Here is a 25099-nt window from a genome sequence, read left to right on the forward strand (position 1 = left end):
ATCCAAAGTGGGCTTCTTTAGCAGAGGGAGGATTTGTATTCTTTTAGGTTCGATGGGAAGGTGCATTGAGTAAGGGAGCTGTTGACGATCTCCAGGTAGGGAAGGAAAGCTTCTGCTGGCAGGGTTTTGAGGATGGATGCTGTGAGGATATTATCTGTATACGATGTGGCTCTGAGGGCGGCCAGTGTTTCTACCAGGTCCTCTGCCGAGAGTGTCTTGAATGTTGTCCAGGGTGTGGAGATTTCCTGTAACTCGGGTTCTCCAGCATTGGTATCTTTCAATGATTAATATGCTGTGATTATTTTCCATCCTCAGGCTGGGAATTCTCAGTAACAGAGCAGTTTCATTTTAAACTAAAACTTTCAGTCACTTTTGTGCTCTTTTATAGTAATTTTTGGGTCATACTGGCCACAGTCAATAGGAACCTCTCCCTTAACTCCTCCCCTATCGGCCATCTTCAGATTTGGCAAGCGCACGTGAGTGTCAGTACGAGCCAAAAGATGAGCCATGCAGGGTAGGTGGGAGAGTCGCGTGTGAATCTATGAAAGATGCCAATGCTGGAGAACCGGAGTTATAGGTAAGTAAATTAGTCCTTCTCTAGCATTGGATCTTTCAGATTCATATCCTGTGAATAGATTATAAAGCAGTATTAATAAACAATGCATATGGGTGGAGGCAAGCTCCCAGCATAACTTACCACTGGAGATTTACTAACCTCAAGCAAAAAGGTTCCTCAGAACCAACTGGCCAACTCTAGATTCTTTTGCCGAATCTCTGTTGACACAGTAGAACTTGGTGAATGTATGCACTGATTGCCAGATTGCTGCATGGCAGATGTCAGGCAGCGGGATTCCAGAGAGGATGGCAGTGGTAGCAGCCACCGGTCTGATGGAGTGAGCCCGAGACCTGCCCGGGAAGGCATTGGCAGGTTGCTGATGGCAGAAGGAAATGCAAGCCTTCCCTAACCCAGTCGGGCCAAAATACACAAACAGTTGGCCCATGAAACAGAGTGCCTTAGCACAGGCCACATAGTACTTCAGGGCATGTACCACATCAAGCTTATGTAATGCCTGCTCAGCTGGAGATGTCGGCGTGCTGAAAAAACACTGGCAAAACCAATGGTTGTTTCAGATGGAAGGAGGATGGGTTAGTACGAAGTATAACCTTCTCCTTGTGAAATGTCAAATAAGCCGGCTTGCAAGAAAAAGTCTGGATTTCGCCTACTCGCCTGTCCAATGTTATGGTCACCAAGAAGGTGGTCTTCCAAGAAAGATGCTTAATGGATGCCTTGAGAAGAGGCTCAAAGGGCAGCTTCATGAGCCTTGACAACAGTACATTCAGTTACTATACTGGAGCTGAGCGTCAGACGGGTGGAAAAGACCTGAACAGCCCACGCTGGAACTCCTTCGCTAGCCGATGGGCCAACAGCCATTGTACACCTGCTGAACAGTTGTATGTGGAAATTGAAGCTAAGTGCACCTTGATTGAAGAGTGCATCAAGCCTGCCCGAGCCAAGGATACAAATGAGGCAAAATGTCTTGTGGTCGGACGGCATGAGGCCGCAACTGCTGGCTCATGCACCACACCTAGAAACATTTCCACTTGCTCTTGTAACACTTCAAAGTGGATGGATCTCTAGCCCAGGCCAAAGCATCTTGGCAATCTTGTGGAAGGGACAAGGATCCAATTCTAAGAACACAGGAGTCAGGCCATCAGATTCAGTGAGGCTGGGTCGTGGTGCAGTACTGCCCCTTGGGTTGCTGGACAGGAGAGCTTGACGTGGATCCAACCTAAGAGGAGCAGTTGACGAGAGGGTGAGGAAGTTGGAGTACCAAAACTGTCTCTGCCACACAGGGGCCACTAATATCAGTTTGCCCCAACATAGTCTGACATGTGGGTGACCCGTGGCACCAGCGAGATTGGAGGGAATGCATAAAGGAACCTCCCCTCCCTAGGAAACGAAAAGGCGTCCTCCAAGCACCACCTTGGCCACTAGTAGGGGGAGGAAAGATTTTGGGCCTCAGCAACTCCAGCAGGTTGATGTGTAGACACTTCTCTTCTGTGGACCAGAGGCCTCTCGTGTGTTGGTCTTGATAGTAGGCACATAGCCCCTCCAGTGAGGCATCCATTGTGACGGTGGCCTAGTGGTCCAGTAGCCTGAAAGGGGTTCCCTTCATTAGATACTCCCTTACTCACCACGAGCGAAGGCTCTGTCTGAAATCTTGTGTCAGAGTGATACAATCGTTCCAGGGCCCTGAGGCCTGAATCCATCGAGCATCCAGGAATTCCTGCACCGGCCTCATGCAAAGCCTGTAGTGAGTGATCAGAGGAATGCACAATGACATCATCCCCAGTAGTGACTTGTACTCACAAACTGTTGTTACCTGGGCACTGCTGAGGCAATGCACCTTTGCGAGGAACGCTGCCACCCTCTCGTCCGAGGGCATTGCAGTGCATGACTGTGTGTTGAGCTTTGCTCCCATGTAGAGAGCCTGTCTTGATGGTACTAGGCACAACTTTGGGAAATTGATGGCACATCTGAGCTGTTGCAGACACTGAATGGTGGACTCAGTGCTGTCTTCAGTAGGAGGGGGTTCTCATCAACCAATCGTCCAATTACGGTTATACGTAAATGCCCCTCCATCACGAGGCACTTGGTAAACACATGCAGCGCTGAACAAAGGCCCATGGGTAAGGCCCTCAATTGGAAGTGTACTCCTGCCACTATGAAGCACAGGTAGCACCAGTGTGTGCGGCGAATAGAGATGTGAAAGCAGGCAACCTTAAGATCAAGGGATGCCAGAAAGTCTCCTTGTTGCAGCTGGGAAAGGACCTGCTGCAGCGTCACCATACGCAATGTTGTACCTTTAGCGATTTGTTGAGCACCCTTAGATCTAAAATGGGTCTCCAACCACCCGACCTGTTGTGCAGTGATTTATTTTCTTATCAGGAAGTAGCAGGAGTATACTCCTGTGGCCAGTTTGTCCTTTGGCAACTTCTCCACTGCCCCTTTTGCTAGCAAGGCCTGTACTTCTTGTAGCAGGAGGTGCTGCAACTTCTCTGGCTTGTGCGTGGGTGGAATGTCTGGCGGCATGTTTATAAACTCCATGGGGTGGGCCTGCTGGAGAAGGGTTAGCACCCATTCATCCTAGTGTATGTTTTTGGGCACCTGTGTGTGGCCCACAGAGCAGGGTAAAGGCTGGTGGCATCTCCATGCTGAATTTGACAGGTGCTCTAAGTATCCTCCATTTTGGGATACCCAGGCCATGCCAAAGGAATCAGTGGATTCCTGATAGGAGACACGATGGCCCCTGTGTCCTCTTGGTTTCTATTGCCTGTTACCTTGTTTTCCCAAAGTCCTGGGAAGCACTTCCTCTGACTGGCTGTTGTGCGGAAGAACCATATATGGGATTGTGGGGAAGTCCAGGCCAGACTGGCTGGAGCCTTCTCAGTGACTATATGTTGTCGGTACACCCTTGGGGTAGTACCTGGGTGAATGGAGTGTGTGACCAATATGCATTCCATGTTATTGGTGTCTGGTATCTGTGTGTGTGACACAAAGAATGAGACAGCCCTGCCCGAAACTGACATGAATGCAGTGTGGTGTTCTGAAAGGCTGGGTGCTTGCCCCATTCCACATTCCTTCTTATGGGTGTGTGGGTGAAAGTGAACGAACTGAATGCATTGTGAGCCTGATTGCCTGCCTGTATGAATGCACTTCTGAATGATTGGCTGGCTGAGCTTGGCTCAGCAGTGTGAATGAGAGACAGAACTGTATATCTGGGGGCCTCTCACTTACCAGAATTGTTCAGAAACTGAAGTTGAAACTTGAGGATGCTTATCCTTGAAGCCCAGCTGGAAGAAGAAGAATTGCTGCTGCTTTCCTTCGAACCGATCTGAAAGCTGTCGGGACTGTCGAGGACTAATGCAAGAGAGCACCTGGCTAGTAGACCTCTCCCCGAGCTACGAGGGATCTTCAACTCGGCACCCTGGAAGCCAGTCCTGAAAGGCTGTTGCCCGGGGCAGGGTCTGCCGAGAAATCTGAAGTAAAGCACCCGGACATCGAGGCAGTCGAAGTCCATTGCCGTCAACTGGGGTATGGAGGATTTCTGTAACCGCTGCAAGCCAGTCGAGTCGTGTGGCCCTGAAGCAGGGACAGCTTGACACTGTGCTGCTTGAGGACACTCCACCTTTTGCCTAACGTCGACGAACTGAGGAGAATCTGCCAGTGGGTTTCCCGCCACCCGATGTCCACAAAGACGCCGACGAACAAAAGTCCAGCTGTGGTCGAGTCCCAATCACTGACGCTGACAACCGACGCCGACCCTCAACACCCTCTGATGGGCCTACGTTCTTCATCAAGTCATCTTTGTGGCATCAAACTCTTTTCATTGAGGAATCTTGACACCATGGTTCACATTTCTTTGAGGACTCTCGACTCTCTGTGGCTCCTGCTTTAAAGGGAGTTCACTCTCAAGGGATCCGTCGACGAAACTCTGCTAAACACAGGTACGTTGGGTAGTAGAACATTTTTAGCAGGAAACAAGACTATTTAAACAAATATGGACTGGGCTTGTCAATACACTTTATTTACAAGTTGCACAGTGTTAGGCAGAAACCTGTGCAGTTCCCTCTGGGACCACTGCAAAAGATTTAAGACTGCAGGTGTTTGGCAGTAAACCCACTTGGTAGCAGTCCGTACCACACAGATTCACTTGGTAGCTGTGAGTGAGCAGTCAGACTTCCCTCAAGAAGAGTTAGGCAGTATACAGAGTATTCACAATAGGTCAAGAGAACACAGTAGAACAAGTAAACACTGACCAGGGCTTGGTGTAAAAGAGACATCATTATTTATTTAAAACCACATCTAGAAAAACACACAGGCACTAATAGTAAGCAATTCAAAAACACGGTCACTAAAAGATATACACTCCCTTAAAAGAATATTAGACAAGTCTTAAGTAAAGCCCCACTTATTTTCAGACAGCGGTGAGCGCTTAACGTAGATGGCATTCTAATAGTTAGTTTTTAAAAGGGAGAGAAAAGCAGAGAATAATTTGAAACAGATCCCAACACTTTTACAAGAACATAACAAGAGAGGAAGGCAAAGTAAAACCGTGAAGTTAGAGTTCAGTAGGCCGGATCCACTTTAAGAGGGTCAAACGAAATGTGTCCAAAGTCACACGGTTGCAGTGCACAAAAGTCTTGTAATGGTTCAAAAAGGAGTTGGACCAAAGAAAGGGACCAGTTAGAGGGTCAAGGCAGCCAGCCCAGTCCAGAAGGTTAAGGGGTTATTACCTTGTAGCAATCTTTAGAACGGGAGGCCTGGCGGACACGGTACCTTAAAGTGGTGAGAACACTCCAGCGGGGGCAGTTGTTCTTGGCAGCGGATGCAAGTCAGTGGGAAGAGAGGATCTCATCGTGGAGGAAGACAAAAGTCTGTTGCACTGCCAGGGAAGAAACCAGCCGCGGAGTTTCTCAGGTACAAGGAGCGGTCCGTTGATTTGCGGTTCAGTGTTGAGTGGCTATCCGGCCGCCGGGGTGCTTGGCACGGGAAGTTTGACCACAAACCGGTCTGGGGTGCAAAGAAAGAAGGTAAACTGGTTGTGCCCTCCAGTCAGGGGAAGAAGCCTCTCCAGCCGGGAGATCTTCTCTGTCGTCGGGAAGTGGTGAGTCGGTTCCGCAGGGCTCCACCGGTGCTGTCGTCATGGTAGGTCGGCTCAGCTTCTCCCTCGTCAGATTCTCAGGTCCTGTGGCGACTTCTGAAGTTCCATTCCCCAAAGCCCTGCTTTTATGCAGCATACCCCCATTCACTCAGCCTAGCTGTCAATCAAACATGCTAAGTGGTGAGCCGGCCGGCTCACCACTTGGGCCAATCACACAAGAGTGCGACTTGAGTTACCAAGGTAACTCAGTCCAGGGTGCCTAAACCCCCTCCCACACCCCCTGTGGTACCCAGACAGAGTGGCACCACTTTTGGAGGCTTCTGTGGAGAAGCCCGCCAAAAAGTGGAACAAAGGGCTCGACTTGGGTTGGAGTCACAGAAGAGAACACAAACGCCATTTTAGAATTGAGTCCTGGCAAAAAATACCAACCGGCGAATTAATATTAATTAAATAAACCGGCGGTATGTTCGAGGCTATGAGAATTAAATAATTAAATTTGGTAGCCTCGAACAATGGGAAAATCCCATAGGGAAATATTTGCGGTCGAATATAAAAAGTAGTTTCCACTGCCACCAGCCAAAACTCGATCAGGGGGGACGGAGTCGTGCCCCCTCGACTAACAGACCCCGGGTAATCGAATTGCCCCGACCAGTACGCCCACAATATGATGGTTTGGGTTTGTACTGGTTTCTGTTAATAATTTGGGACTAGTAAAGCCAATGGTGACTTTACATGCCCTGGGAGACAGTAGTCAGTCCCAGGGTATGGAGTCTATGGTGGGGTGTCACTATGACACCCCTGTGTTACTGCACGGAGGGTGCTGTGTAACACACGTAGTAAAAACACATGAGACCCTATGGAGTAAAGGACCCCATAGCCCATAAAACACATTAACAGTCAAAGGAACACCATAAATCATGTCCAAGAGTGGGAGAAAAAGAGTCTCACTCTTGGCAGGAGAATAAAAACAAACTCCAGAAATCCAGCAAAGCTGCTGGGGGACTCACTAGGTTAGGAAATTCAGCCTAAAGAGAGAATTCTCCCTAACACACAGGTTGGGGGATCCTGAAACAGAACTGCCTCTATGTAGAGGGGGTCAGCATTCTGCCATTGTTTAACCTAACTTGTCTTCCTTCCTATGTCTTATGCTGATTCACATTACTATTTGATTTGTATGCCATTGGAACTGTCAGATGTTCGTGCATTTTAAAGGAGTCAATAGTGGTATCACATAGACATTGTATATATTTGCCATATTAGATCTGCCAAAGTACAAAGTGTGTTATTTAATTGTGTATCTATATTTAACCTTATTTATATAAAGAACTGTGTTATCACATAACATAGTGTGTGGTCATTCCTCTGTGGGGGGCTTGGGGAGTACACTGTACTTAAGAACCAGCCTGCATCACCTCCTGAGAGCTTAAGCCTTTTTTGGTCATCCATTGCTTCCCTATAGAGAATCTTGGCTGCAGTGTTCTGTGCTTCTACTCTGCCATATAGAGGGCAGCAGTAGAGATAACCCCCCTCCTGTCTTTACAGTGAGGCTGAAAATGTTTGCTGGTCTTCCTGCGGGCACATGTAAAGCACTCACTTCATCTGGTGGTGAGTCTCTAATAGGGGCTTCATCTGGCTCCCCATCGGCCATGATGAAATCCTCAAACTTGTCAATGTATGACATGTGCGTTGATGCCACATCGTCCTGGTGGTCTGGGTCTCTGTACGTCCCTGTCTCTGACAGTTGCCAGGTTCTTGCCTAGGTTTCAACCCTTCTAGGGGGTCGTAGAATGTCATCTTCTCTGGATGGTCCAGGGACCTCTTTGCGAGGCTGCTGTGGCGGTACCTGGGTTGGTGCTGGTGCCAGAAGCTTTTATGTAATGTAGCCACCAGAGTAGTAAGAGTTAATAAAATGTCCATCGACACGTCCCTTGATGGAGGCGGTTGCGGAGCAGGCTGCACCGGAGGTAATTGGCCCCTGTAGGGTTTGGGTGCAAAACTAGTAGGCATATCAGGCTTGCCTTCATATGTGGTGACCTAGGCTGCACCCTAGCAGGTGGTGTGTTGCATAGCGGAAAAGAGGGGGGTGACATGACAGGTACGCCATTCCTTTCTTCCAAGTATTTATATATCCTATTTATGTATCCTATAATAGTTCCCTCTAGGAGCATCTCCACTCTGAGTTCTGAGTATGATGATTACGGGAGCGCTGCCTGCACCAACACTGTGTTGGTGGGGGTGGCTGAAGTGGTTGTCACAGTCGATAGAACAATGCTTGTGACCATGCGAGAAGACACTGTTTTTGTCATTGATGGGCTCATAGACAGGGTTGTCGACGGGGGTTCCAACGTCGCTAACATAGTTGTCATCGTCGAGGTCTTTGCCGATGGGGTAGTCTGCTTGCTCGTCGTCATTGTTGTTGACAGTATCGTCGGTGGGGAACTCGTGGACGGTGTATATAGTCACGCCATGGATGAGCCAGAAGAGGACTTTGGCGTCAACAAAGACTTGGTTGGTGCCGGCTTCGAGGACGACGTCGACAGGATAGATTTGACTTTCGACAACCAAGAGTAGCCCCCAGACTTGGAAGAGGTCTTGCTTGACGGGGTTGCATCTGTTGGGCAGGGGAAAAGGCCCTGGCTGCTCTTTTCCTTCAAACCTCCAGGGGCACTGACCTTAGGCATTGACTGACCCTTGTGAGACGACCTTGGCTCGTCTTTGTTCGCCTCCCTGTGCCTCTTCCTGCCACTGGTGTGGTCTTCATGTGGCCTAGACCTAGACCATCATAGTGATGATCTTCTATGTAGAGATTCTTCAGCCCACAGCGGGCACATGCTTTGAAAAGGCAATTTGTTGCGGATTCAGTCATGAGGAAGGCCCAAAATTAGGCTGGTCGTTAATGAATCATCGGAAAAAGGTTATGTTTTGACAAAATTGCAATAAAAGTCTATTTTTTATCAAGATAATATGTAGAGGGCAAATTTGAGGACTCCCAACACGAGGGTGCGGTAAAAAACTGAACATGGCCCACAAGGGAGGAGTTAAGGGAGATGTTCCTATTGGCTGTGGGCAGTATGACCCAAAATTAACTGAAAGTTTCAGTTTAAATTTAAATTGCTCTATATTACACAGGATTCCCAGCCTGACAGCGTGGAATAATCACAGCATATGAATCTATGAAAGATCCAATGCTGGAGAAGGTGTCTATATGCTTGCGAATCTTGCTGATTTTCTCGATGAAGAAGGTGTTGATGGCAGTGTATTTTTCAATGGAGTGTGGTATGGCAAGGGCAGGTAGTGGGTTGACACAGTGCTTGACTGCTTTGAAGAGGGCTCTGCTTTTGTTGTCAACTCCTGCTATGTTGTTCTCATAGCAGGAGGACTTGGCTGTCTTGAGTTGTCGGCTGGTTGCTCAGAGTTCCTTGAGGAGTACCAGGTCGAATGCGGTCCTGGAGCTGCGCCAGGTTTTCTCTTGTTTCCTGATGATTCATTTGCTGAGGTGAAATTGTTGCATGTACCAGGGTGCTGATGGTTTTGGTTTGCAGGTGCATTGTTTCAAAGGCGCTTGTCAGTTGATGGAGGATGACAAGGTGGTGTTCAGTGCTTCCAGTAGAGAGTTGCAGTTTGGATGGGGGTGTTCGGTCCATGTAAGTTGGAGGTTGGAAAGGTCTACCACGAGGTTCTTGAAGGACCTGAAGGTTTGTCTGATGGGTTTCTGCTGGGAGTGCTTGACTGGCGTGGTGTGCAGGATGCTGAAAGGCACAAATAGATGGTCAGACCAGTCAAATGGGAGAGGAAAGCTGTAGTGTAGGGAAGATTAGGTTGAGGATGTTAACTTTCTCGTGTGTTGGGTTTCCGTGTGCTGTGGGAGGCTGTGGGTGTCGAGAAGACTGAGGAGAGCTTCCTTCATCAGTTTGGTGGCCTTGTTGCCTGACAGGATGAAGTCACCTAGGAAGATGTTGTAGGCGTGCATGAAGGACGTCAGTGAAGTCTCTGATGAAGACAGTGTTGGCATTGAGTGGTCTGTAGATGAGCTGGAAGGTGACTGTGTCCATTGGGGAGAGCCGGAAGTGGCAGGAGAGGACTTCAAAGGAGCCAATGTTGTCAACGTAAAGTCTAGTGCAGGGCCTCAAGGTCTTGTGGATGACTGAAAGACCTTGGCCTGTCTTGTTTGGTCGGTCTCCGTATTAGATGCTGTAGTCCTTGGGGACAATGATGTCTAAGATGTGAGTCTCAGCTAGGTCTCGGTGATGAAGTTGGCATCAAGACTGTGTGTGGTGATGAGGTCTGCAATGTCTGCTGCATGGGTGATAGCTGAGCAGACATTGGCAAGCATCAAATTCTCTGTTGTGGACAGTGATGGTGTGCTGATGGGCTTGGGGCTGATGTGGGTGAGGATGCTGAAATTGCAGAGTCCATGCCTTAGAGGAGGGGCGATGTCATTGACGTTGCCTGATGATTGTGGGGATGGCAGATGGGGAAGGAGGAAGAAAACACATGTCGGCACATGCATACCTGTTGTCTTAGCAGGGATTCGGGCCCTGGGTGCTCCTGGTCCGAACAGGTCAAACAGGAATTGAACTTTTCTTTGTCTGCTCTTCACTTCGGGTGCCTGGGCGAGAGACACCCTTGATCTAAGAGTTAAAAGAAGAAAGGAAGAGGCAGGGCTAAGAAAGTGGGTGGGGCATAGGACAGGTGACCTAAATTCACTTGCACCTGCCCACCAACTGCAAAGGCAAAGAGGTTGGAGGGCTGCTTAAGTAGGGAAAAACAGTGTCAAACCAGGAGGGCACCAACAGTTTAAAGTGATCGACAGGTGGGCGGGGCTTAGGCTAGGTGACCTAGATCCACGTGCACCTGCTCACCAACTGCAAAGGACAAGAAGCTGGAGGGCTGCTTAAGTAGGGAAAAAGAAGGGCAAACCAGGAAAACACCAACAGTTTAATGTGATGGGCAGGTGGGTGGGGCTTAGGCCAGGTGACCTAGATCCACTTGCACCTGCTCACCAACTGCAAAGGAAAAGAGGCTGGGGGCTGCCTAAGTAGGGAAAAAGAGGGGAAAACCAGGAAGGCACCAGCAGTTCAAAGTGATTGACAGGTAAGAGGGGCTTAAGGCAGGCGACCTAGAGCCACTGTCAGCTGCTCACATGCCATATGTTGTGTTGCACCCTTTGCAAAATCCTATCTGTTGCCACTTATTAAGATACTGAGACTGCGCCCATGCAGATAATCATTGTAACATCATTGAAGCAAAGATCTTACTGCTTGTATCTAACATGGCCAGGAGACGAAAACTAGATGGATCTTCTTATGTATCGTATCAAGATGGAAATACGATAGCTATCAGGTATTTTGGCCATACTCATTCTCTTGCTATACAATACATATAGAATCCCATAGTTCAGGATATTCCTTGTAAACTACTTTGCCAGGCCATCGGGCCGAGGGCCCCTTGATGTCTTAAGCTTTCGGATCATAATCAGAATATCCTCAAGGTCAAAGACAATGTCATCTTTAGCAATAGGGTGTCTGGTAGGAATGGAAACCTGTTCTGCAATAGGAGGAGCCCACAAGTGACTGCATTTAAACTCACACCATAGGAATACAGCATATTTCCTTTGGCTTTTGGTCAGAAATTTATTTTCAATATAAAAACCAAAATTTTTTGGAATCATGTAATTTCAAAATTGTAAACATTGCTTTCCAATTTGCTGTGTACAGTTGACTTTTGTATGCCCGTAACCAATTTTTATACCGACCACGAAGTGATCTATCCTTGGAATGTGTTTCTACAAAAGACAATAATTTGTCATTTAAAATTAGTTGGCAATGTTTACATAAGGATTTCTTCTCTGTGTGAATGTTTCTATCATATAGAGCCCTATTATGATGAGTAGAGTTATAACTACGCAATAGATAGAGGCTGATCGTTTAAGAGGCATTGCATGACCAGGCCCATATTCCATCCATTTTCTTGAACAAGCCAAAGGGAGGGACTCTGCTCTCTGTCAACAATATGTTCATTTTTCCCATATTGGTCTGTGACCATAAAAGGTGGTTTCCCTGGTTATTGCATGTTGCTTCATTTGATCTCCCGCCGATAGCAGTATGTTTGTATGAGTGAGAGGCCACTTTTAAGGCAGCATGATCACTCAATTCAAGGAATTGAATACTATATTCCTCTACTTAGAAGGATAGATCAGGGGCAACGCACTCTCACCTTGGAAGCGAGATGACACAGAGTGACACAGGTTGAGATGACACAGAGTGACACAGGTTCGATCCCCGGGTCCATGCTTAGAAACCTCTGGGTATTAAGCATGTTATAAATAACCAATTATAATTACTAATGTTTGTGATTACTGAGAAGCAAAAATGCATCCAAACAAGAAGACCAGTTCCCATTGTGCCAAGTCTTTACTGTTCGTACAGAAATATTATCATTTGGAATCAACAGCAACAGATCAAAGTGTAGCAGCATTTCAATCCATACCCACCCCTAACGTTGCAATTTTTGCTGTTGTATCTCCCGGCATGTGGGAAAAGTAGGCCCTCTAATGATTGCCACTCGTCTTCAAGCCATAGACAATGGGCATTGAAATCGTCTGCAAGTAGGGAGCATTTGGCAAAACGTCTTTCCAGCTATGTAAAGTTTTTCTAATCTGCGAAAGGAGATCACGGGTGTAGGTGCCTTCGGGAGAATCATAAAGAGTCATCACCAGAGTGTTAGTATTTTTTGAGGGAAAATGTTTTATGATTGCGCATTCATTATTAGGTTCATCAACATTCTCCAAAATAGATTCAGGGTAAAAAGAATGTTGGCCCCGTTGATCAAGCCTCCCTTGGGGCTTTCACTGCCATACCCTGTACCTCTGCGTGCAAGTAATGTACAGCCGTCTAGGGCCAAGTCCTTTTTTAGCCAAGTTTCTTGGAGAAAAAATAAGGCAGTAGATATTTTCCTTCCAAATGGTTAACAAATGAGATGTGTCCCTGAGTGTTCCAAGACACAAATTGAAAAGAAGAACGTTCACCATGCTGTCAATTCTGTATCCACAGACAAAGGAGCCCAATAATTATAGCTAGGATTATTTTCACCTTCCCCACGTACCGATTGTGTCGTTTGCAATAAGGTTTTGGTCACAGGTCGCAGCTAGGTTTCCATCCATTCATCTGACTCCTATTTCCATTCTGTTAGTTTGTGGTTACCTAGGTATCCGTCTGAGCTGGAAAAAAAGCCTGGACCTCAAACCCCAAGTGAAATAGATAATGTAAATAGCCTAATTCTATCAACGAACAGAGGTGATTTGAAAGTAAAAACTGTCCAGTTCGAGGTACTACCCAATGCGGGCAGTTCAACACTTTCAATGTCGTTAGAGGAAATGATGGATAATTCAGGAATTCGATGTAATAGGTGTAGTATGTGTGCACAGTTTAGAAAAGGACTGTCAGCAGTAGGACACAAGTCCCAAAAGCAAAATTCTCTTTCCTAGAGGTCAACCCCCCCCCCCCGTTGGTTCAATATGGGATTACCAATAGGAAGGGGGAAATGACTGCCATTACAATCAGATATAGAGACCACGTAAGAACGGGAATTTGAGGTACCGTCTTTATATTTAGGCTACCCTGGTCGCTCTGGACACCAAGATCACACAGGTGGCCATTCGTAGAGGGCTCCACTTCCCTCTGACATAAAGCTTGGTTCTTCATTTTTGTGATAAAACAATCACCACTTTGTACACCTACACTAGTGCGATCAGAAGAGGTCATTTGTACTGGGATGTCACTGACATGATAGGAAGGGTCCATTTCTGGAAATTGGAGCCATTTGACCTGTGTGTGTGCCGGCAGTAATCCTTTGGCTTTATTATTCTTAGGCTTAGAATTGACAATCATTTGGTCACTTAGCATGAAGCCAGTCTCGGTCTCTGTGCAAGCAATAGCCAGAATTCCTGTGTCAGCAAGAGTGTCTATGTTCTTTCTATTATATGATGCTTTAGGAGTAACATTGTCTTTACTTGTTCTTTGCTTTACGTTTAGAACATTTATTTAATTCACCAAAGCCTTGAATTTTCATTGTTGACGAAGAGGCGAAATGTCATTTGCAGAGTAATTTAGCCTGCCTGGTCTAGCAATGCTCCCCTGCCCCATATCCAAATGATTATTTAATTTAGTGAGTGCTGACATTTGAGGGTCAATCTGTGGCAGTTCCTTTTCCGTCTGGATTAAAGAGTTATCCAGAACCTACACTTTACTATAGGACTCGCATAGGATAATGGGTGCAGAACTGTTTGCGAGAATGGTATCCAGTACCAGGGTAAGAGTGTGTGTCATCTCTTGTTGATCATGTACCAAGGTGGATACCATTTCAAATAAATCGAATTAGCAGTAGCAGCCAGTGCATTCATGCTAGCCGTATGAGTAAGGGTCTCCTGGTCAGATTGTTCATCAGTTGCCGAGAAGAGAAAGGATCCACTAGTCTCCTCAACTTCCTCTGGTGAACGGGAAGCAATACGAGTCAAGTCAGGGCTAGCCTAAAGATTAGTGCTGCGAATCACTTCATATATCGCATCCCTAACAGCAACAATTCCAGGGGAATCCCTCTGTAGCCCTAAGCACAAATTAAGGAGAGAATTATTGTTACCAAGCCTGCCGTAGTCGATGGTGATCTGGCAAGTGATAATGTAATTGGAGAAATCGTTGCATTTATTGTGCTTTGCCTAGGCCAATTTGCTGCAGGGGTGAAGAAGCCTGTAACTTTTCAGCAGTTACCACAGCCCAATTCAGTTTGATTTTTCACGTGCTGCCAGTATGGTGCTTTTATGACAGAATCAGATTGTACAGAGGTGTTCGAGGTGGGCCAGTTTATGTCGCTGATGGGTAGATCCTTCTGGCGTGCAGCTCTCAATCCCCTAGTTTTATGGTTACGTGTCATAGTCGCATTGTGTCCCAACCTACTTTGGAGAGCATAGGGGTGAGGAACAGGGATGTCATTTGGGGATTGCATCTGCGACCCCTGGTGGCCATAGTTGCAAGCCAAGGGACTCCTATGCGACCCAAAATTTAAAAAGAAAAAGAAATGTGAAAAAAACCTTTTTTGCACACAAAAAAAGTGTGCTCCTGGTGTAGCAGGCCCTGCCGCGGGCCCTCACATGCCAAATTCAGCTCCAACCACTTCTCCCTCAGCTTCCTTGCAGCTCACGTACGGGAACCAGGAAGCTATTGCAGCTTCCTGGTTCCTGTTTGTGAACAGTACGGAGGAGCTGAGGGGGCTGAAATGATGGACCGAAGCTGCAAGAAAAAGGTACAAAGGCTTTTTTTTCTAATATGATGTGTGTTTTGCATGTGTGAAGTGCATGTCAGATGTATGTATGTGAATGGTGGGGGAGTGAGAAGTGATGTGATGTGTATTTTTGAATGTTCTGGGTGGGTGGGTATGTGCCTGTGCGCAGAGAATGTAAGGAGTGGATGTAAGAGAAAGTGTGAGTAATTGGTGGGTGAATGAGAAGTGATGTGAGTTTTTGAATGTTCTTGGTGGGTGGGTGTGTGCCTGTGCACAAAGAATGTAATGAGTGGATGTAAGAGAAAGTGTGAGTGACTGATGAGTGAAAGAGATGCAATGTGTTTTTTCTTAATGTTCTGGGTGGGTGGGTGTGTGCCTTTGTAGAGAATGCAATGAGTGGATGCGAGAGAAAGTGTGAGTGACTGATGAGTGAAAGAGATGCAATGTGTTTTTTCTTAATGTTCTGGGTGGGTGGGTGTGTGCCTTTGTAGAGAATGCAATGAGTGGATGCGAGAGAAAGTGTGAGTGACTGGTGAGTGAATGGGAAGTGATGTGATGTGTGTTTTCAAATGTTGTGGGTGGGTGGGTGATTGTGTGTCTGTAGAGAATGCAATGAGTGGATGTAATAGAAGGTGTGAGTGACTGGTGAGCAGTGCTCCAGATAAGATTTTGAGGTGGGATTATTTTACTCCCTATTTTTAAACATTGAAAGTAAATGTGATTTTAAGAGAGTAAAAATGAGTTTTGTCCTTTGCAAGAGAGTAAAATGTATGTGACATCCAGCCGATGTGTGCAAAAAATGTATGGAAATCATTAGGAGCCCTCCAGCCTCTTTTCCTTTGCAGATGGGGAGCAGGATCTTGGTCACCTGGCCTTAGCACCACCCACCTTCTTAGCGATGCCTCTTCCTTCCTGCTCTTAACTCTTAGATCAAGGGCGTCTCACCCCCAGGCGTCCAAAGCAAAGGGAAGTTGAAGAAAAGCACAATTCCTGTTTGGACCTGTTCAGACCAGGAGGATCCAGGGCCCGAACACCTGCTCAGACAGCAGGTAAGCATGCACCAACGTGTGTTTACTCCCTCTGTCCCCACAGGCCATCCACACCCCTCAGGTCCCCCCGTGATGTTCCCTTGTGCCCCCCTTCTCACACACAGGTGTAGCCTGTTTTGCTTGATTCTTCTACCCTTCTCCCCCTTACCCCTCCAGCTTATTTCTGCAGGAGTTTGTCCTGATATATTCTGGTTTCACCATCACCATTTTGTGGCCAATGCTGGATTTGACTTTTATGGACTTCATTGATTCACGGTACGTCACCCTTTCTCATGGTGGCCCTGAATCATGCTGTTCCCATCTTCATCGTGTATCCAGGCTTGCAACATTATTGGCCTCATTACGAGAATCGCGGTAAAAACACAGTCATTACCAGCATGGTGTTAGTAGCACGTCCATGTTACCTCGACACTGCAAATAGCGGCTGATTACGAGAGCGCGAGCAGGCGCGAATGCCCATGCCGGTAATGGCTGCACCGCCATGCCGCTAAAGACCCACCAAATCCCTGATAGCGCCATCACGGAACCCGCTGACACCGCCTCCGCCCAAGAGCAACCCCTTAATAACGGACCCAGCAATACCATCATGTAAATACCGGGTTCGTAATACCGGAAGTAACGTCATCACGCCGGAACGGGAAATGCGCCGGTGGCCATCTTAAAAAACACAATCCATTGCAATCCTCTGAACACAGCACTGGTACAGTGTGGAGAGCAGGCACAATCAAGCTATAATGTCCAAGTCTACTCGGAAGTCCACCCACCGCATGCGCAAGAAGCGCTTCTCGGACGAGGAGCTGAATATGCTAGCGGGCACGCTGGTAGCCCATGCCGATGAGGTCTTTGCCAATGACCTTAAGCGTGCAGCCGACCTGCGCAAAAAAGAAATATGGGAGGATGTGGCAAGGAAGGTGACTGCGGTTGGCACCACCACCTGCACGGTGAAGGATTGCAAAAAAAGGTGGGACGATATACGTCCCAGGGTTCGCAACATACTCTCAGCCAACCGCAGGGAGGCCATGGCAACAGGCGGCGGGGACCACTCTCCTACCAAACTGTCAAGATGGGAGGAGACATGTTGCACCACGATCAATATGGAATCGATCGAGGGCTTCGGAGAAATGGAGACGGGTGTGCCGTCATCGGCAGATGGAGGTGAGTGTCCCCACAAACCCCAGAAAATCAAAGAATGACATTGCACAACAGATGTGAAAGTGAACCAAGTCAATGCATGGCCCATCATACACACATATACAGACCATGTCCAGATGGTGGCCCAAACCCTGGCTCAATGATATGCATGCTGCGTGCCAATCCCATGACCAACAGACACCCAACACACAGGAAGAAATCACATGTCACACATCACGCAAACCGCAATACAACGGTATGGCACATAGTACACATCAGTCCAGAAAGGAGAGTCCACGACGTATGCCAATATGGCCCCCCCCATTGCAAGTACCCTCCCTGTGCGTCACACCTACAAGAATGCAATGCATGAAACGTGAACTACTGAACAGCACCAAATCAGGCATCTTGCACGTACCACCATCAGTGACGCCCTGCATCTCTTGTTCCCCTACAGGCACAGATGCAGAAAGTGAGAGCTAGGAGCCTGCCTCAAAGGCCACGACATCCTCAAACGGATCCAGAGCCAGTCAAGAAGGCACAGGACCTTCAACTTCCAATGCAACACCGACGCCCAGACTGCAACACAGGCCAGCACCAGCAGTAGAGGGCAGGCCAGCAGAGAAGGAAACAACATGTGATAGACCATCCAACAACATAGCCACAAAGGAGTCGTCAACTGTTGCAGAGGCAGTGGGTGATGGCACCACTAACATGGAGGCCCGCATGACGAGGGTTGAGGCCCACCAGGATAGCATGATTGAGCTGGTCCGGCAGTATGTGGCGGAGGGGGAAATGACCTGCCGTGAGATACGCAAAGCAAATGCGGCTAACATCATAGCCATGAACACCAACACCATGGTCATCCGCAACAGTTTAGCTGCAGTAACACAGGTCCTTGGCAGGATTGTAGCACATTTGCAGCAGCAACAACCTTCACCGATGGTCGCACAGGCATCCACCTCTATCCCATCCAACACACCTGCCAGCTCGACTCCCGCAAGCCCTGTGCGCATGACCAGGTGCAGCACACGCCACACGACATGCTGCCCCAGACCCAAAAAGAGGCCGCAACTAGCAGGTCCACCCTGCATGTGCTAACTGCCACCCGGGGAAAACCATGATTGGCACATCATGTGTGGGATGACAATGGGTGAGGGGGGAGGTGGTGTTAGGGGTGTTGGGGGGAGGTGGGAGGTTGTGTTGGGGGGAAGTATGGGGGTATGGGGAGTTGGGGGGTATGGGGTGTTGGGGGTTTTGGGGGGTCGGGGCAGGGGGAGGATGTGTGTGAGGTGGAGGGTTCAAGCACAATAATGTTAAATATCCAATACACCCGTTGTGTTCAAAATCATATCATGACTGGACATTGTTCATTTCGTGTGTGTTTAATCAATTCATTACAGCGCACAGTGCCCAACTCCCCACACACCCTATGTCCATATGCACACGATCCAGGTGCCCACTGTAGTACTAACACAGAACCATCAGCATCCCTGTGGTTCAGAAGAAATCGTCAATCAGTGATTGGCGCACAGCACGGCCATCTTGTGAATCGCGAACTGGAAGGGGTGCTGCATCTCCTAAATCACCATCATCATCTTCATCCGGTGCATGCACTTCAATTTCAGGTTGCAAAGGTACGTTTCGTCGGATGTACATGATGTGCAGCATGGCACAGACCATGGTGATCTTTCCCACCTTCTCAGGCCCGTAAAGGAGTGCTCCACCAGACCTGCTGAGGCAGCGGAACCGTGCCTTCAACAGGCCAAAGGTCTGCTCAATCACAACACGGGTACGGGTATGAACTCGATTGTACTCCTCTTCGTGCCTGTTCTGGGGGTTCCGTACAGGGGTAAGTAGCCATGGCTTCAAGGGATAGCCACCATAACCTGCATGGGAGCACAATGAGGTATGTGTGAGTAAATATCTGATCTGACACCTTTAGAAATCACTGCCATGGCTGCAGCTATTTGGTGTTGACATGCACATGTCCCTGGATATATGCACACAGGTTCATTTTACGCTATGTGTGCTGTACTATGGTCTGCTGGTGTGGATTGTGTTGTCCAGATGATGCAGGGTGTTCACTTGCATGCTGATGCACATGTACTGTGGATGCAGAACAATGTTTTTCCACCCATATTAGTGATGTATAGTACTCTGTATGTATTCCCACTAGCGGCATTGCCACAGGTGTAATCATGTTTTGTCATCCATCGCTTGACATTCCCATGGTGGCCTGCTTGTAGGTCTGGCATATTGTCATTGCTGTGCAGCATTGGTCTCATGTATGGCATTGATGTGTCATGTTCAGGTTGGGATGTTCAAGGCAACAGTGTTACGCTGTATGTGCATTGTCCACTCACCAACCATTCTCACCCAGGTGGAGTATGCATCCCCCCAATCTCACCCAGGTGGAGTATGCATCCCCCCAATCTCACCGAGGTGGAGTATGCATCCCCCCAATCTCACCCAGGTGGAGTTTGCCTCCCCCCTAATTTAACCCCCCCCACTGCACTGCCATGGGCCTGTCAGGCAACTTACCAAGCAGCCAGGAAAGTTGTCCAGCATGTAGCGGGGTACCGAGGAGTTACGCAGCACCATGGCATCATGTGTGGATCCGGGATATCGGGCACAACAATGTGTAATGATCTTGCTGGAGTCACATACCATGTACACATTGATAGAGTGGTATTGCTTACGATTGCGGTACACCACCTCAGTGGCATGAGGGACCCCCAATTCTACATGGGTGCAGTCGAGGGCACCGACGCAATTGGGCATGCCTGCCAGTGCATGGAAGCCAACTTTAGTGTCAGCAAGCTCCTGCCCAGTCCGTGGTAGGGATATGTGGATGCTTGCGTGCTTCAGGAGGGCATCCAGCACTTGGGTCAGCATGTGTGAAAGAGAGGTTGTGATATGCCAGGCAGCTGGCCCACTGTGTGCTGGTAGGTGCCTGTGGCCAGGAAGTGGAGCACAGACACTACCTTCAGTAGAGGGGGGATGGCAGTGTGAATTTCTATCAGGCTGACAATGTCGTCGTGTTTCATGTCCACTATGGTGGTGATGGTGTCTCTGTCCAACCGGTACAGGGTGTGGATCTGCACAGGGGTTAGGTTGAATGGACTGGCTCTGATGCGAGGGATTGGTGGCTGTCTACGTGGTACCACTTGCTACACTGGTGGGACTTGCTGGGCCTGCCTCACCTTCCTTCTCCTCCTGCGTCTCCTCTGTGCTGCCTGTTGTTGTTGTTGTAGTTGTAGTTTTAGTTGCTGGTGTAGCAGTACAGGCACGTCCTCCAGCCCCAGAATTGCAACAGCAAGTGGGATTATTTTGGTGTAGGAAGGGGTGTGGTGTGTGGGTGTACTCCTTTTGTGCTGGGTCAGGCTCCATTGCCTCCACCTATGGTGATCGTGTGCACCTGTGGCAGTTGGGTACACAGCAGGTTGCTATTTACGGGTGATCCGCGATGCCTGTAGTAGCACCATTGTCCAGGCCCTATTTACTGCCTTCGGGATGCTGGTAGGTGCGTGCTCGCCTTACTTGTGATGTCATCCTGTTAGCGGTATCCCGGTATTGCCGCCACCAAATATATACACAATCCAAAAAAAGAACTCACCAACAGCCACCAGTGGTGGCTGGTATATTTGTGGACTAAGCACTGCCCCCTTCTCTCTATGTTACATTAAAGATTTAACCTTTAGCTTTTAAGGCCTTGCTTGTTCAACATTATTCTCCTGGTTAAACAGCAGCGCACACCTCCCCTGCTTTTTTGCTTAACACAGGAATGACACAGATAACACATACTTCTGTGTCCATTGATCTATAGATGTTTCATACACTAGCTGTAGCCTGCGTTACAGATTTCGGTTACCATGTTAGAAATACTGCATTATGTATGTTTTACATATAGACCGCACGTCGAATCTGGGAAATGGCATTCCCCAAATGGGTAATTGTGGACAAATCATGCCTCCCTCTGTGCCTCAGTCTTATATCTGACTGAAATGAGAGCACCTGGAAACATGGGTGCTAGATGCGTCTACAAAATCTGGAATCTAAAGACGAAAAAGGGAGCATTCATGGAAGAAAAAGAAATATTGAAGAAATAATTACACCAACGAGCAAAGGGGGCATATACTGTAATGGTAAAATGTGATCAGAATCGGGACAGTTAATCAGTAATGGGACAGGTACAGGTACGCAAACGATTGAGGCACAACCACAAGGGAAGGTTAACGTCCCTTGTACATTCGAAAAAAGGGTGCAGAGAGGCTGAAACAAATCTGCTTTTATTACCCAGGCTCAGGACCCACATGGTGAGCTGACAACAGAAGCAAGTGGTAATCAATCAATGAAACATTCAAGATTTGATGTTGATACAACATACTTAGCGTCTAAAGCCTTTGAAAGTCCAATCTATACACATAATATTTGAGTAGGAATGTGTGTAATACATTAGGCAAGGTAAAAACTTGCATAGCCCAAAGTTAAAATGATATCAACCAATTAACTTAAAAGAGTCTAGCAAATTATTGTCATTCAATCGTAAATCACAGTATTTTCTTTTTTGCATGACCTATTTGCTATCCCTGGTAGTCGTCAATAAAGCTCAGCGTTTTAGCATGGTCCAAGATGATCGGTACTGTGGTTGTGAGACAGGGTATAATCACTTCTTAGCTCTGGCCAATGCTGGGCCGTTTCTAGTTTAATCTGAGTTGCGAATTCTCAATATCCCCTGAAGCTCTGCTGAGAGAGGCAAGAATAAGCAACCAACATATGTCTCGTTGTGCTGGTTCCTCATCGCCCCTCTTCACGTATCTCTGCACTCCTAATTCTTCCTTTGCTCTCTTTTCTTCACTCTACAGGTGGCCTGTTCACTCTCATCCTTTCCTTTGCACCCTCCCACCCTATACTGACCTCTCATTCTTTTTCCTCCTGTTTCCTTGACCCCCCTCTTTGTCTTGCTGTATTAAATTGGCAGCATAATGAGAGCATCTAGAGCGATTTTTGGATGCTGAATGTACATTATACCTTTTCATGCAAATCATGATTTACATGGCAGACAACTGCTGCAGCTGTGATCGCTCCAGTGGCCACATAATCTTTCATTGTTTCTTGATCATAACTATAAATTAAAAAACAAAAATAAATGTTTTAATTCCCAATGTGCTTACCTGCCGCAGTCATAGATCTTGGTTCTAAAGAAGGAAAAGAAAGCACAATCAGTTTCACGAATGAAAATCTTTTACATCATGACATCATTTATTCACACTGGACACTGCTATTTCCCCCACAGCACTCAAGCATATATTAATTTGGTAATACGTTTAGGTTATTGAAGGGCAGAGAAATAATTACCTGAATATTCGGGTGATAACTTGACCTGTGAGTCACCAGGAATTAATGTGTGTGATCCAGAGTTTAAGAAGTGACATTAAGCTTTGATGTATTTCCTTTGTTAGGGTGGTCAAGCCCCTGCAACAGTGCACGTTTTTTAAAAATATGCAAATAACTGCTGGGTGGGGAGGCTAATTCAAGGCAGTGAAAAATTAATGTAAAACAGAAATATTTTCTGCCACCATGATAGGTTATTTATAACGCGCGCAATACCCAGAGCTTTTTAAGCGCGGACCCGGGGATCAAACCTGTGGTGCTAGGTGACGTCTTGCTTACAAGGCAAGCACGTTGCCCCTGAGCTGTCCTCCCAGTCGAGCGCTCCGAGTCGAAACCCATGAGACAAGCCTTCAGGTCCTTCAAGCACGTCCTGGTGGAAGCCCTCACGGAAGACCTCGCCAACCTCTATCTCACATGGACTGAACACCCCAACCGAACTGCGAGTCTCTGCTGGAAGCAATCAACACCACCCTCTCAGCCTCCATTGACCGGCATGCGCCTCTGAAACAGCGCACCTGCAAAACGGAACCGCACCCTGCATGCAAAAACTCAATCTCAACAAAAGAGTCATATCAGGAAACAAGAGAAAACCTGGCACTGCTCCAGGTCCGCATCTTGCCTGGCGCTCCTCCAGGACCTCTGAGCAACCCAACAACAATTAACACAGTCAAGGCCTCGTACTATCAGAACACCATAGCAGAAGCCAACAACAAAAGCAGAGACATTTTTTAAGTGGTCAAGCACTGCGTCAAACCCGCTACCCGACACTGCCATGCCGCAGGCCATCGAAAAATCCACTGCCATGAAAACCTTCTTCATCGAAACAAAAGCAGCAAGATTCACCAGCACACAGACAAAAGCTCTGCATCCACAGACCCACCTCATGTCCCTCTTTGTGAAATCCCCACACCATGGTCAAAATTCAAGACACTTTCTACAGAGGACCTGGTTGAAACCCTGGCCGCTGTCAAAGCCCCATCGTATACAGACGACATTCTCCCAGCATCCATCCTCAAAACCCTCCCAGCAGAAGCTCTGCTTCCCTACCTGGATATCATCAACAGCACCCTAACTCAAGGCACCTTCCCATTGAAACATAAAGACACGACAAATCCTCCCTCTACTAAAGAAACGCACTCTGGATCTGACAACCTATGTAACTATCTCCCCATAACCCATCTTCCTTTCCTAGGTAAGATCATTGAGAAATCGGTAGCCACACATCTGCAGTGACACATCATCACCAACAATCTCCTCCAAACCTACAAATCCGTGTTCAGACCCAGAAGCAGTGCAGAGACGGCAACCATACAGGTGGTTGCCAATGCCCTCAACAACCTTGATGGCCACCCTTGCCTCCTGGTTCTACGCAACCTGTCAGCCACTTTTCGACACAGTAGATTACCAGGCGCTCACAGGCACACTACATAGGTGCATGGGGATCAGCGACCTTGTCCTACGCTGGTTCAAGTCCTACCTCGCCAAATGCCAGCAGTTTGTTCGCATGGACTCCTCTAGATTGCCAGTGCTACCCGTCACATGTAGTGTCCCGCACGGTTCCATACTTTCCCCTGTGATTTTCAGTCTATACAATGGAGCCGCTGGGAGCCCTCCTAGCCACACACAACTTCCACACCCACCAATACTCTGATGACACACCTATATCTCAAGATCGATTCCATCAAGGACACAAATCTGCCTCTCGCTTATCCAGTCTCGGATGTCCAGTGCATACTTGAAGCTCAACCGCTCCAAGGCCAAATTCCTACTCCTCACCAACAACACCAAACACTCAGAGATACAGACCTGGCTATCAACCATGAACTGGGTTGGCCTCACACCCGAGCTCACTTCCGGTGCCAAGTCCCTCAGGTTCCACATCGACAAACACCTTGCCTTCAAGACACACATAGCTAAGAAAACTCAGACAGCTTGGTATCAGCTCTCCCTCTTGCGGAAATTCAAGGTTGTATACTAATTGACCTTTTCACAACTGACCTCAGGAGAACTGACTTTGGGAGAATTTACCTAATTTAGAAGGAAACCCCCCGCAACCACCCACCCAATCCAATACCCCCTGCAACCCCACACCATATCCCCTTATATTATTTATAATCCAAAACCAACCCAATACATATATAAAATAACTAAAATAATATAAAGGTCAATTGTGCAGAAGGTAAATTAGGACCACTATAATTAGGTCAATTGTGCAAAAGGTCAATTGTAAAAGGTCAATTTGGGTAATACCAAATTCAAGCCTGTCTGTCCTCAGGACAGCTTTAGATCCACTGTGCAAGCAGTGGTCCTATCCCACTTTGATGGGGGCAATGCCCTCCTCAAAGGCCTCCCATCGACCTCCCTGGTGGCCCTGAGAAGTGTCCTCCACACGGCTGCATGCTTCATCAAGGATCCATGCAGATAAACCACATCACCGGAGCCCTCATCAACCTTCACTGGCTCCCACTGCACTGCACACACAAATTACCTTCAAGTCTTGCTGCATCATATATAAGGCAGTCCCCCTCAAGTCACCCAGCTACCTCATGGAGAAGCATCTCCGGTGGATAGCGCACCACC

At 47.7% G+C, this 25099-nt stretch overlaps 1 protein-coding gene across 1 annotated transcript in view; it reads right to left on the bottom strand.

The window, feature by feature from the left end:
* The window catches only part of MYPN (myopalladin), a 1604598-nt gene that overhangs the window by 813298 nt on the left and 766201 nt on the right, over nucleotides 1–25099 (bottom strand). Inside the window, exon 8 of the mRNA XM_069610599.1 lies at nucleotides 22300–22323. Coding sequence (XP_069466700.1) covers nucleotides 22300–22323 — 24 coding nt within the window. The remainder of the gene's footprint in view (nucleotides 1–22299; nucleotides 22324–25099) is intronic.

Source organism: Ambystoma mexicanum, chromosome 8 (genome assembly GCF_040938575.1).
Source record: "Ambystoma mexicanum isolate Mex_15411 chromosome 8, UKY_AmexF1_1, whole genome shotgun sequence".
In the NCBI taxonomy this organism is placed as follows: Eukaryota; Metazoa; Chordata; class Amphibia; order Caudata; family Ambystomatidae; genus Ambystoma; species Ambystoma mexicanum.